General features: G+C 40.1%; 1 protein-coding gene across 1 annotated transcript in view; it reads left to right on the forward strand.

The window, feature by feature from the left end:
• The first annotated feature begins 13,719 nt into the window (after nucleotides 1-13,719).
• The window catches only part of GIPC2 (GIPC PDZ domain containing family member 2), a 57,764-nt gene continuing 56,995 nt past the window's right edge, over nucleotides 13,720-14,488 (forward strand). The window contains exon 1 of the mRNA XM_087820011.1: nucleotides 13,720-13,959. Coding sequence (XP_087676137.1) covers nucleotides 13,720-13,959 — 240 coding nt within the window. The remainder of the gene's footprint in view (nucleotides 13,960-14,488) is intronic.

Genomic DNA, 14,488 nt, shown 5'->3' on the forward strand with positions numbered 1-14,488 from the left:
GGGAACAGGCCCCGGGCTCCCGCTGAGGGCGAGGGCCTGAGGCCCAGCTGTCGGCTGCGGATCCCTCGGTTTCCAACGTTTCAGACCTCGGCCGGCCTCCAGGACGGGTCACACTTGAAAACCGAGGGACCACTGTATAAGATAAAATAATTAAAGTACATAACAATATAATAGAAAAGGTGGCCTATTTACAATATGACCCACTTAAGAAGGAAGACAAAATGATGGTGGAAAGAATACTACTAGGCATCAGGTTTTATCACTGACATCTGTAACTTGGCAAGTTGTTTAACCTCTCTGCCATACCTTTTCTTTACTGGTAAAATAAAAAGTTTAATAAGATGATTTGTATGCTCTAGGTGGCTTTAAAAATGTTGTACTCCTAACAAGGAATATATAGAATAATTACTTTTAAAATTTTATTATTTAATTTTTTATTTTAAAGCAGCTCAAAAATTTTAAATTAGGATACAATGCTATCTATAGAAAAAACACTGGAAGAAAACAAATTGAAATGTTTAACTGTGATGATCTTGAAATAGTGGGATTAAGGGTGACTGTTGCTTTCATTTTTATACCTATTTTCATTATTTAAAAATTTTTCTCCAAGGAGCACATGCTGCATTTATAGCCATAAAATTGTTTTATAATGGCCTCTGTTTAAAGTCATATTGCATTGAGCAAAAGCGATGACCAATGTCTTCAGAGGTTAATTTGCTCGTCCAAAGTCACACAGCCAGTATTCATTCATTCAACAGATTTGGCTGGGACCAACTGAGATGCCAGGTGCTGTTCTGGGCAGTGGACACAGACAGCTGGAGTACAGTTCTTCTCAGCTTCCTTTGCAGTTAGGTGTGGACACATGAGTAAATCTCACCCAGGGACTATGAGCAGTGTTCTGCCTTCTAGGGCACTTAGAATTCAGCTTGGTTTTTTCCCCCAAAACAAGAATTAGAACATTGCTAGGACCTCGAAGCACCCTGTGTGCCCATCTCAATGTTAACCTCTTTCCTCTCTCCCTTACAGGTAACCACTGACCTGATTTTGCAATAATCTTTTTCTGGCTTTTTACATACTTTCCTCTGCATTTCTAAACAATATATTGATTTGCCAGTTTTTGAGTAGTATGTGATTACATTCATACCTTTTTTGTGTGTTTTACTATCACTTAACATGCCCATGAGATTTACCCATATTGTTGCCTGGAACTGGATTTCATTTTCATTACAGGATAATATTCCACTGTATGAACACACGGCATGTCCATTTTACCAACGATGGTGTGTAGGTTGTCTCCAGAACCTCCCTACCATGAGCAATGCTGCCGAGAAGATTCTTGTCCATTTCCCCCAGCACACATGTGCACAAATTTCTTTAGGGTAAATACCCAGAAGAGGATGGCTGTGTCTCAGGATGTGTTCAAGTTTACATAACTTGTTTTCCAAGGTAGTTATAATAATAATCATGGGCCAGAAGTTTATTTGTACCGCTAACAACTTTGGAAGGTCCTGTAAGTTTCTTTAAAAAAAAAAAAGTACCAATAGTGGAAGAGTAGACAAGAATAATGTATTCCCTTCCTAATTATAACAAATCACAGTAGATGATGCATGGAACTTAAATTTGGTAGTGTTACTGCTTCATAATGCTTTGAAATTTAAACTAATAGGAATAATATGGCTTTGGAAAATTGGCACAGGGAACAAAATTAGAAGATTAATTTGCCTACCTCTCTTGACTATTCTTCACTTAACCTAACCATTTTTATTCTAAAAGGAGTTACTAGAAATAATAAAAATTATAGAAGTTTAGAAACTTTAAAATATCTCTATATTACAAAGCTTGTTGGAGTCCATTTTCAAATATCAATACACTCTATAACATATGGTAAAAGTTAGTAAACTATAAAAAGATCACAAATAAGCAAGACTACTCTGTAATTCAATAGAAATAAAAATTCTTAAATATTAAGCTATTTTCTAGAAATATGTAATGTATAATAATGTTTTGTTTTATTTTTTTACTCTTTGCCAGTAAGAATACATTTTATACTATCTAATTGGTTACATTTGTCTATAAATGTTTATGTATAATAGCTTGAAACATATGAAATTGTATACAATTTTTTGATCTATAAAAATAGCAATTTAAATTATCTGAATTTTTGACCTATAAAAATAATCTCATATACAAATATATATGTATATAAAACTAAATTTTCATAAAACATCACCTAAACTTCTTAGATGGAATGACCCAGATATTTTTTATTTTACTCTAGTTCATTACATTTTTTTTCTGATTGTACTCCACTACATTTCTTTCATGATTTACATTTGTGAAATAGCTCTACAGTTTGAAAAACACTCCTAGGTATTCTCATAAGGATATAAATGCAGTGATTGCTAAAATTTAAAACTTAACTATCAATTTGTTTCAATTCACTTTTAAACTATTGATTGGATGGTCAACTCATTATTTGATTGCTGAAACAGCAGTAGATATAGCTCTTTTCTGGTCATGAAGCAAATTCTAACAAAGACAATTACTATTTCAATTAATTTATAAATGAAGTTCATTCCTCTCCCTCCACCAGAACTTAAGATAATTGTAGATAAGAATGTGTATTTGTATTAAATTTACCATATTAAAGGCCTATATCACCTGTAACAATAGCTTTCAGATTTCCTTTAAATTCTGTTTATACATTATTTTAGCAAATGTATTAGTTGATTATATATATATATTTAAAGAGAGTGGAGGGAAGGGAGGAGGGGGGGAGAGAGGGAAAGAGAAATATCCATGTGAGAGAGACACATGGATTGGTTGCCTCCTTCGAGCCCCTACCTGGGCCAGGGATTAAACCTGCAACTGAGGTATGTGCCCTAGACAGGAATAGAACCGGAGACCCTTCATTTCACATGCCAACGCTCTAACCACTGAGCAAGACAGGCAAGGGCAGCTGGTAATATTTTTAAAAATTAAATTTACAAACCAAAGACTTTTATGAAGATCTTATATAAAGAGAGGGTTGTATTAGAAAGAAAAGAGTGTCTTAAATTTCTCATTAGATTTATTTGAAGTATTAGTTCAGAATGGATTTGAGTGAGCTTAATTCTGATGTGTCTGCTTTACCCTAATTGTAGGGAAGATAACTTTTAAATAAAACACACTTTTACTTCAAAAATTTTTTAAATTTACTTTCAAAACTTTTTATTCTACTTGCCAACACCACAATCATTCCTCTCAGGATTATATATGAGAAAACAAAATACCATTAAAAGTGTCTGATTGAATTCTGTTTTCACATGATTTAATTTGATGGTCATGATTAGTGACCACAAAAATAATGTAGGGAAAAGTATGTTTCCTAGGTTGTTTCATTCAATGGTTTTCATTTGTAACCATTAAGTGTAATCTTGATGCTTTAGGAGACTGTACATACACTATTTATGTGTAGTCTGTTGGAATTCATAGACCTTCACGTAAGTGTCCTCTTTATTACTGCTATTTCAGTCCAAGGTCTGCTTCTGGGATATAATTAAATGGGCCATGTACATATATCTCTAAGGCAGCAGCCAGGAAATTGTCTAATAACTGTTCTTTTAAAAAATTAGAAATTATTAGAAAATTAATTTGCATTCAGTGATGTGTGTGTGTGTGTGTATAGTTTCCAAAGTCATGAAAATATATATTCAGAAAAACTAAAGGTTCTTCTTTTTTTCCAGAAAAAATATCATAGTATTAGCTGACTAATTTGGAAGGTTAGCCTTATTAGGAAAATCATTGTATATAGTGTATTAGTCAGGATTCTCTGGAGAAATAGATATGGAGATTTACAATAGGAATTGACTCAAGTAGTTATTGAGAAGTCCCACAATCTGCCGTAAGCAAGCTAGAGAACCAGGAAAGCTGGTGGTATAATTCAGTCCAAGTCCTAAGGCCTGAGAAACCAGAGGTTCCCCAGGTATAAATTCCAGAGTTTGAAAGCCCCAGAACCAGGAGCTCCAATGTACCAGGGCAGGAAAAAATGGACACCCCAGCTCAAGAAGAGAGAGAGATTTGCCCTTCCTTCCCGTTTTTGGTCCATTGTAGCCCTCAATGGATTGGATGATGCCAACTCACACCGGTGAGGGCAGATCTCTTTTCCAGTGTACTCAATCAAATGTTAATGTTTTCCAGAAACTCCCTCACAGACACACCCAGAATAATATTTTTCCAGCTATCCCTTAGCCTACTCAACTTGACACAAATTAAATATCACACACAGTGAGCACTTAAATCATGTTGTTACTCTAAAGAAGTATGCTTCTTATTTCCCACTCAGAACACAAAAGGAAATTGTAGTTGTTTCATTTTACTAAATGCATTACCTCACTTAAATCAGCACTTATAAGTGTGTCTGGCTCAACAGTAAATATTAGCTATTCTGAGTCATAGCATCTTTCCATTGCAAGTGAATTTAGAATCCTAATACCAGGCCTCAGTACTCGGATCTGTTCAGTCAATATTAATTAAGCATGTAAGAGCAAACTCCATGCCAGGCATTAGATTCATGAGAATTCCAGGGTTTCTAGTTCCTGGCCAACATAGCAGGAAAACAGCAGAAGCTGCAAGCTCCCTCTCTGATCATCAACCCTAGAAAAGCTATGGAGTTAGATGGAAACCGGAGGAACCCTACAGAGGCTTGGCCTGTCTTGAACTAGTCTGCCAGAGTTGATGAATGGCAAGCTGGTGAGAGGATTAGTTAGAGGAAAGCTAAGTCTGCTCTTGCCTTTCTCCTGTATTATCTCGTGACAGACATTGCAGGCCGCTTCACTTCTGAAATAGGAAGCAACAGCCCGGGTTGCAGATGCTAACTGCAGAGCATTACCAGACCTTGGCGTTAGGAAGTGCTGATGGAAACAGATGTAGACTGACTGATAGTCCTGGTTGTTTATTCTCCCTCCTCTTTCAATGTAAGGCCCTTGGGCTGGGAATTCCTTCTCCCAGTGTGCTTCTCACTGAGGGTTTAAAGGTAAAACTCTGACAATGTCCTTGCTTAATGGATAGCAGCAAACAGGAATGATCAATAGTGATTAGGCAGAGCCTGGGGTTCTGTGCTCTTGAGCTCCTCCTAAGACCTTATTGTTAATTAAAAAAAATATATATATCTTTATTGATTTCAGAGAGAGGAAGGGACAGGGATAGAGATAGAAAGATTAATGATGAGAGAATCACTGATCAGCCGCCTCTTGCACGCCCCCAACTGGGGATTGAGCCCGCAACCCAGGCATGTGCCCTGACCAGGAATCGAATCCCGATCACCTGGATCCTCAGTCGACGCTCAGCCACTGAGCCATGCTGGGCCGGGCTTCTCCCAAGAACTTAAAGATCCTCTTGTTGATTTACATTGTCAGCTAGAGCAGCCAGGGGTATGTGGCCAGAGTAAGTAGACATCAGACCATTTCTCTTTCCTTGCAAAGTGAACAGTCAAGTGAACTGCCCAAAGTTCTGCACACTGGGCTGCTTTTCCTTCACCATGTGCTTCGGGCGGTGGTGGGATGTAACACAGCAGCTTTCCATTTCGGGCTGGTGCCAGGATGCTGTGCAGATCCAGGCCCTTGTTTTTTCCTCCTTTGTAACTAGTCTTTACTTGGCACCAGCCTTACCATACAATTTCTATTTAATGGAATGCATTACTTATTCCATTAATAGTGGAGTGCATGTTTCACCTTTATGATTTGGTAGACCAACTGATATTCAATTCACAAGGAGCAGCTTGGGTCACATAATTGCTTGGTACCCATCAGCAAGTCAGAAGTTTTCAAAGGGAAAATGCTTGTTGACTTGCCCTTACTCCAAAATCCTAAGGCCTTGCACTCTGGTTTTGCTATTGGGGAAGTCAGATAAATGAAACCATCTTTTATTTTAACAATCAAAAGGATGGTAAAATTTAAATTTTCTATTTAAGTAGGAAAATAGATTTCCACCTTCTAAACGATAAAGATTGAGAAGGAAGTTAAAGTAGTCTTAATCTTCCTTGGTCTTCTTGAAAATAGACTTTTCTTGCCCAGCATTTAGGTCAGGTCTGATACAAAACAATTTCTTAATAAATGTTCAGTTGAATTTATGCTGAATAATTTATAATAGCTGACATTTTATGGTACTTATTTGTTAATGCTTCTTTTTAAGAAAAATGTCCAAGTAGGGAGATTACGCAAAATGGTTTTAAAACATAAGAAATTGAAACAATTTAGAAGAAGTAAATGGATTATTCTGAATTAAATATTAAATATACTGTAACATGAAGATAGATTGTTTATTTTCCAGTTTAATTTAAAACTTGAAATATTTATTTGCTAATAAATGTACTTCAAGATTTGATTCAATGAGTAGATAAAAATGTGGTGATTAGCTTAATTGTTGAAAATTTCTATTGTACTTTAAAATGATTGGATTTCAAGTGTTTATAACATTTCTCTTATAACATATTTATTATTTAAACCAACTTTTCTTGATTCAAAATGTTTGGAATAAAATATTCTGATTCATTATTTTGAATAATTAAATATATATCATGTTTAGATAGCCTTTTTTTCAGAGTTTAAGAATACAATGAAATATGCCACATGAAAACTATTATCAAACACAGAACATATACTTGATTCAAAAAACACTATAGGATTTTACAGTATGTCATTAATTTTCATCGTGAACACCTACTGTGCAATAATAACTAACATTTCTTTTTTTTAAAAAAATGTCTTTCTGGGTTTCAGAGAGAGGAAGGAAGTGGTAGAGAGAGGGACAGAAACATCAGTGGTGAGAGAGTCATTGATCGTCTGCCTCCTGCGCTCCCCCACTGGGGATGGAGCCCGCAACCAGGGCATGTGCCCTGACCTGGAATCGAACCGTGATCTCCTGGATCATAGGGCATAACTAATATTTCTTTATCATTTACTATGTGCTAGGTACTATACCAGTTGATCTATAAATGTTACTTCATGTTAACCTCATATTAACCATAAAATGTTAATATCTTTAAGAGAGATTGAAGGATTTTCCTAAAATCAGTCATATATTATATATCATGTTGTATAATATAATATTATATTATATAAATCATATTTATAATAGCAAGATGACTTGAATCAGGATTCGTGATCCAAAACTCAGGCACTTAATCAATATCATGAACAACAGTTTCCCTGATTTATAACAGTTGTGGAAAGTATAGGAAATGATATCATCTCTCTATAACATTCCCTCATGGCTGATTTTTTTCTATCTCTATCTCTCTATATCTCTATCTCTATCTTATCTCTATCTCTATCTCTATCTCTATCTCTATCTCTATCTCTATCTCTATCTCTATCTCTATCTCTATCTCTATCTATCTCTATCTCTATCTATCTCTATCATCTCTATCTCTATCATATCTATCTATCATCTATCTATCATCTATCTATCTATCATCTATCTATCTGTCTATCTATCTATCTATCTATCTATCTATCTATCTATCTATCTATCTATCATCTATCTATCTATCTGTCTATCATCTATATCTATCTATCATCTATCTATCTATCTATCTATCTATCTATCTATCTATCATCTATCTATCTATCTATCTATCTATCTATCTATCTATCTATCTATCTATCATCTATCTATCATCTATCTATCATCATCTATCATCTATCATCATCATCATCATCTAGCTATCTATATGTATTTACTATTCCTATTTGTTTCCTTGACTTTGAAAAGGAAAGTGAAAAGCAGGATGCCCACTTAAAAATTCCATTTGGACCTTCAGGTTATAGCTATGCCATGTAAATCAACATTCTCCACATTCTGTTTGTCAGATACAAACGCAGCCCTTTCTCTGCTAAAATTACAGCAAAACCTGAATTATTTTATCTTAAGTTACTGAGATTATATTATAGTGATCAGTTTTCAGATTAAAATCTTAATTTTAAAAACTTTCTGGCTAAATTCAGTGTTCTAATTTTAACTACCAAATGTGGCAAAGTACTTTTTGGATAATATTTACTAGTATAATTTTTTCCAATAAAAGCAAGGAATAAAATAAAAAAGTATTGGCATGTTTGAAAACCTACCATTTACATGTATTTCAAGTTCAAAATGGAACAGTTGGAGACAATAATCTCATCATCAGCTGATGATTCTTGGGTCCTGGAAATCTTTTACCTTTTCCCCCAGCAAATGGATAGTAGAGTGACCCCAGGTTTCATATTTCTGATGTATAATATCATTACTCCAGACTTTCTACTCTTATGTGAATATTTTTCTTTAGAGGAATTACATTTTTCATTTTTGTTTTTGCTATATCTTGACCTTAAAATCACTATGATTATTTTCAAAGGGTTATTTAGGTTGTTTTCATTGAAAATATTTGTTTTACTCTATGTACCATTTGGATTTTGTATAAAGGAAATTATTTGCCCAAATCTGAAAGGCTTATGTGTCAACTAATTACTATTACTATTTTCAGTTTTGTATGCACTTCTTGAATGATTAAGATATGTGACTTTTGAATGTGGCTGTTTTCTAAATCCCATGCAGCCCTTTCATATTTATGTTATTGTAGAAGAACTTATATTAAGTCAGCTTACTGTTGACATCTGTTCTTGCTTCTTTATGGTTTTATTTACCATAACCTTGGAGATTTAGAATAATTTGGATTCCTTGCCAGACGATTTCCTCCAAGTATCTGTGGATAATAAAGCATGTAAAATACTGAGCATTAAGGCAGACACATAGTAGGTGCTCAATAAACACCTGCTTATTATTACTGATTAACTTTATACTTCCCACTATATTATTTCACCTCCATTTCTTCTTCCCACTTTCCAGTTCTCTATTTCCAATTATTCCTCAAAAAGTCTTTGAATTTCAGCGAATTAAAGGTTTTTTCCTTGCCCACTTGTCATCTTCAGTTGTTTATGGTTGCCATGCAACTATAAAACATGCTATCTTTAGTTCCCGAGAAAACTGCACGTGGTTTAACAAATCCTGTGTTTATTTTCTCTCAAGTATTTGCTTACTGGATACTGACATAGCTGGGGTGGGGAAGGGTAAGGGTGTCAAGGGTGGGGGACAGTTCGTTTCTTCAGAACTAATGTTACATGTTGTAATTAGAAGCTATATTTGCTGGGAAAAACAAGTTAGTAAATTTATCTTATGATTCATTTGATGACTACATGTTTTCTTATAAACAAGGTAATGTTATTGCTTTTGGCAGACATATAAGGTTATATTAATTTAATCCTAGTATTTTTTTTTAGACCCCTGAATATTTGTTTTTATAGTTGATATTTTTTGACTGTTAGAAACACCAAAAGCTACTGAGTGGAAATACTGTAAATCAATAATCTGGGTTGAACTGTAAACCTAGATATAAAGTGAAGACAGTGCTTTTGATTAATTATAGTTAATTCATTTATCCTAGGTAGTAACAAAGGTCACTTTATTTTATCCAGTCATATTTATTGATATCTATTACATACATAGTACTATATGAAAATCTGAGAGGATATTCAAGAGGAATATAAAACATGGTTTCTACTGTAGGGGTTCAGAATGAATCATCCTCAAGATGTGCTTTTGAGGATCGTTTTGAGCTAAAGCAACCAAGACCCTGCAGGCTCAAAAGAAACTCCTCCTACCACCTTTAACTAACTAGGAGAATTTGAATTAGGGGCCTTGCCCATAATAAGAGATGATCAGAGAGAGCTTTTTTTTTTTGACCCATCTATAGTGCATGGCAAACTTCTTAATTACTGAACATCTGCTCGTATCCTTCTGCCTTCCTCCCCTCTGAAGTCCCAAGGTGATCCTTGGCTCAGAACGTCATATACACCTCATTTCCCCTTTGTCTTTGAACTTCTTGTGTATGTGCGGTTCCCAAGTGTACCTATGTATTAAATCTGGTTATCTTCTGTTAGTTTGTCTCATATCTTTTTGATTGTTAGCCCAGCCGAAAGAACCTTGAAGGTAGAGGAAAGTTTCTTTTTCCCCCATATTATCAAGGAGCTGTGTGGTTAGGTAGATAATTTACCATTTGTGAAAAAAGTCAGCATCCTTAAACTTTGTTGTAAAGGACTATTTCTAGACGTGCATTAAGAATTCAGGGAAATGAGGAATTGGGTAGGCTGTTGTGCCCAACCTTCACCTTTTTCAGTGTTTTCTGGAGGCATCTGCAACCTGGGCCATATCAACAGAGACTCCTCCCTCCTCCCCAACTCCCCCCCTGCATCTGATTAAGTTTAATGTTGAGTTTGGGCAGATGATCTGAGGGGGGAAGGAGAATGAGGTCATTCTCATTTGTGGGACCTGGGGCAAGAGTACAAATGGAGGCCTAGATACCATATCCAACTATTGACAACTTATTGCTTAAAAACAAACTGTCAATATGTTCTATTCTCCTATTTTGACCAATTTATTTTCATAATGATCTGAAAGGCCAAGTTCAAATTTACGGTTCACCAGAGTTCCATACTGGAAGGTAGAGACATGGGGATGCACATGTAGGTTCTGCCTGTAGCCTACCCAGTACCCTCCCTCCCCACTCCGCAAAGAGCTGCTCCTTGGCCTCCCCCAGGCACAGGGTTGTGCACACCAGGGGTACTGGCTGCCTGGACTCTGGGAAAACCTATGTAGTTTCTGGAAGCAGACTTGGGGCCATGTGAGTAGGGAAATCCAGGATTCTATGTAACCAGAGCATGGTCTAGAAGGAAGGGCATGAGTTCTGGGTGGCTATGCCCCTTGACCCTGTGGACTCTGTACCTTATAGGTTTTGTACACTTTGTAGGGCCAGAGCAGGTGTGCCTGTTGATAAGGTCTAATGGTAGTATCGGGTCAGGTTAAGTTATGAGTATACCTTGACCACCACCTGCCCAATCCCTTTATTTATTTATTTATTTTTATTTTATTTATTTTTAAAGAAATCTTTATTGATTTCAGAGAGAGGAAAGGAGAGGGAGAGAGAGAGATAGGAACATCAATGATGAGAGTCGTCATTGATCGGCTGCCTCCTGCACACCCCTGACTGGGGATTGAGCCTGTAACCCGAGCATGTGCCCTGACTGGCAATTGAACCTCAATCTCCTGTATCCTAGGTTGATGCTCAACCTCTGAGCCATGTCCAGCTGGGCCCAATCCCTTTATTAAACCATCACCAAATATTATTGGGTGTACCATCTGTTTCCTTCAGTCACTATAGTTAAATGAGGTTTCCAGTAAAGGTGAGCTTCATGTAGGCCTTGCAGGGAACTTTCACTTTCTAGATAAATAAGAGGATTTTGAAATTAAAGGGAATTGAAAGGCTATAGAATTGAATGTTCCTACCCTATGCCAATACTTTTGCTCTATTTATTTGATATTTTATTTGACACAGCTTGAGGATATTCTTTTTTTTGAAGTTTTTCTTAATTTCACACCCTCTAGTGTTCCCTCCTATTGTCTAGGTATTGATCATGTACTTGGCATATACCCTCTGATGACTCACATCTTTTCCTATTTTTCTTTAATCAAACTTCAGCGAACTTTTTATCCATACACTACATTGTGAAATTATTTGGCTCTCACTCGATGGGAATGCATCACTTACTTATTAGGTATTTTCTATTCTTTTTTCATTAGCCCAAGGCAATTAAGGTAGTACTATTTAGTGCAATAGCAATCATAAACACAAAGGCAAATTCAAGCCCTGAGATCCTGCAGCACTATTCTACTTTCATTGAGTATGAACAAGAATATGAACCGGAATACATTTATATTAATTTTTTAAGCCACAGAAACAGAAAACACAAAAATTTAAAAATTACTCTAAAGAAAGTAGGCTCCCCTCTCCTCCACCAGTATATCTGCCAACTTTAATGTGAGAGACACGACTTTTCAGGACTGAAATGACGAGAGGTGAGGGGAAAGGGAAAAACTTGGTATGATGATTCAAAGACGTCTGGCCTGGACCTCTGGGTATGTGACCCCACTTCCTGAAATCAGGAGTAAAACAAAGATGCTTTCAGGAGAAAGGATGTGTTTGCACAATCTCAGGCTAAGTGTCCTGCAGTACATTCCTTTTCTGGTAGGCTGAACCGGGGATATAAATTTGGAGTTCAATAACAGAGAAGCAAGGTTAAGACCTGACTGGGTGGCTCAGTTGGTTGGAGCATCGTCCTGTACACCAAAAGGTTGTGGGTTCGATCCCCAGTCAGGGCACATACCTACGTTGTGGGTTTGATCCCCAGTCGGGGCGAGTATGGGAGGCAACTGACAGATGTCTCTCACATTGATGTTTCTCTCTCCTTTCCTCTCTCTTTAAAATCAACAAAAACATATCCTCGGTGAGGGTTAAGCAAACAAAAAACCCAAAAAACCCAGCCAAGAAAATAGAGGTCGTCATTCGGGGAGAGTAGCATGCAAAGAAAAGAAGCTGGCCAAAGAAAAATAGCCTACAATTTCTGCAGAGTAGCAGCAAAGAGCGGGAGAGGTCAGGAAGTCAAAACAGAGTGAAATGGTGCCTGCGGTTAGATGCTTCCAAAGGTCAAGTAAGATAAAGACTGAAAAGAGTGAACCATAGCTGATGATTAAGACGTGCTGACCAGAGAAAGAGCAATTTCAGTGGAGTGTGGGGGCAAAGTCTGGTCACAGCGAGCCTGAGTAAAGGGGGAGGTGAGGAAACGCTGCCAGTAATTCAAGGCTGTTTTGCTTTGTTGTGAAAATGCAGGTGGGGGCGACTGCCGGGATGGAGGGCGACTTGAAAACCGTGTAGGAGATCTGGGCTTTGGAGGATCACTGAGCAGCATCGGGGGGGAAGGACAACAGTCCACAGGTAGCTTAAAAAATAGAGGTCCTGAAGGGGTGAAGACAGATCTTAGGGTCAAATAAGAGGTTTCTCCGCAGTTTTGGGGAAGGGTGGTGGGTGGAGTTGCAGACGAGGGGCGGGGAAGGAAGGGAGCTCACACCTCACCTTGAATGGCCTTGACTTTCTGTGTAGGGCCCTCAGGCAGGGTCCACTGCGGGGACCAAAAAGGGCGTAGGTGGAACAAATGACTTGGGGAGGGAACTGAATGTTTGGGAGAGAAGTGAGCCTGGGAAAAAGTGAAAAAGATGACCGAGAGGTATCGAGGGTGTTTGAATAGAAACTGAATGGGGCACCAGTCTCAAAAGTCTCCCGTCCAGTTCTGCCCTGCAGGGTGCAAGGCGCAGAGAAGGCAGGTAAAGGTGGATTTGACAAATTCATATCCCCGAAGGCTCAGGCGCACCGACATGAAGGCGCGGGTCCCGCTCGTGTGGGTGCCTACCACACGTTTATGAAAGACACAGGGGCCAGCACGTCCGTATTCTAAGACTCGTTGTTCCGTAGCTTCAGCATCCCAAGGCTTTTAAGGAAATCGAGCCATTTTTTTTTAAACAAGGGGCTGGGGGTTGGGGAGAAACCCGGCGGTGAGGCGCGGGGATGGTACAACTTTTCTTCTCTCCAGATCCACCCGGAGGGATGACACATGGCTGCTCAGGGTCCCGCCGCAGCGCCCCGGGGCGGGGGTAGGGGCCCTGCCCAGGCGCGGCCGGGCGGAAGCACCTGTGCCATTGGCGGGGCGGCGGCGGTCACCTGCGCGGAGCCCGCGCGCCCAGCGCGCAAAGTCCGCGGCGCACGGCCCGGGAGGCAGCGGCCGCAGCACAGGTGGGCGCCGCCCTCAGCCCGGCAAGATGCCCCTGGGGCTGCGCGGGAAGAAGAAAGGCAGGGCCAAGGAGACCGCCCCGCTGGTGGAGGGCGAGCCGGCGGGCGCCGACGGCAGCCACCTCCCGGCGCCCCCGGCTACCCCGCCCAGGCTGGTTTTCTACGCGCAGCTGGCGCACGGCAGCGCCACGGGCCGAGTGGAGAATTTCTGCAGCATCCGGGAGCTCTACGCCCGCATCGCCGACGTGTTTGAGATCTCGCCGTCCGAGGTAAGGGCCGGGCGCTCGGGCTCCCCGCCGGCGCGCCCCCGCCTCTCCCACGCGGCGCTGGGGGAGACCCGCCCGGCGGGCGCGCCCCGGGCTGGACGCGGCGGGGCGCCCGGGGGGAGCGCCCCAGGGGGAGGGAGAGAGCCCGACCGGGAAGGGGCAAGGTAAGCCCCAGACTCGGGGAAGGGCCGGGTCCCCGGGCTCGGAGATCCGGCTTCTGGGGAGCGCGCGATCTTTCTTTCTACCGCAAACGCGTGTGCGGTAGGGGTCCCCGATAAGCCGCGGGGCCCGAGCGCCTCCCCGGAGTCCAGATCTGGCTGGGCGAGTGCGCGCCCTCCCTCTGCCTGGACTTGACCCCCCTGCTTCCTCTTCGGGGTGAGAGGGGGTGAGAGGGGGTGAGAGGGGGTGAGAGGGGGTGAGGGGGTGAGAGGGGTGAGAGGGGCTGAGAGGGGGTGAGAGGGGGTGAGAGAGGGTGAGAGGGGGTGAGAGGGGGTGAGAGGGGGTGAGAGGGGGTGAGAGGCCCGCGCAGAGC

Source organism: Miniopterus natalensis, chromosome 9, assembly GCF_054644295.1.
Source record: "Miniopterus natalensis isolate mMinNat1 chromosome 9, mMinNat1.hap1, whole genome shotgun sequence".
NCBI classification, from domain to species: Eukaryota; Metazoa; Chordata; class Mammalia; order Chiroptera; family Miniopteridae; genus Miniopterus; species Miniopterus natalensis.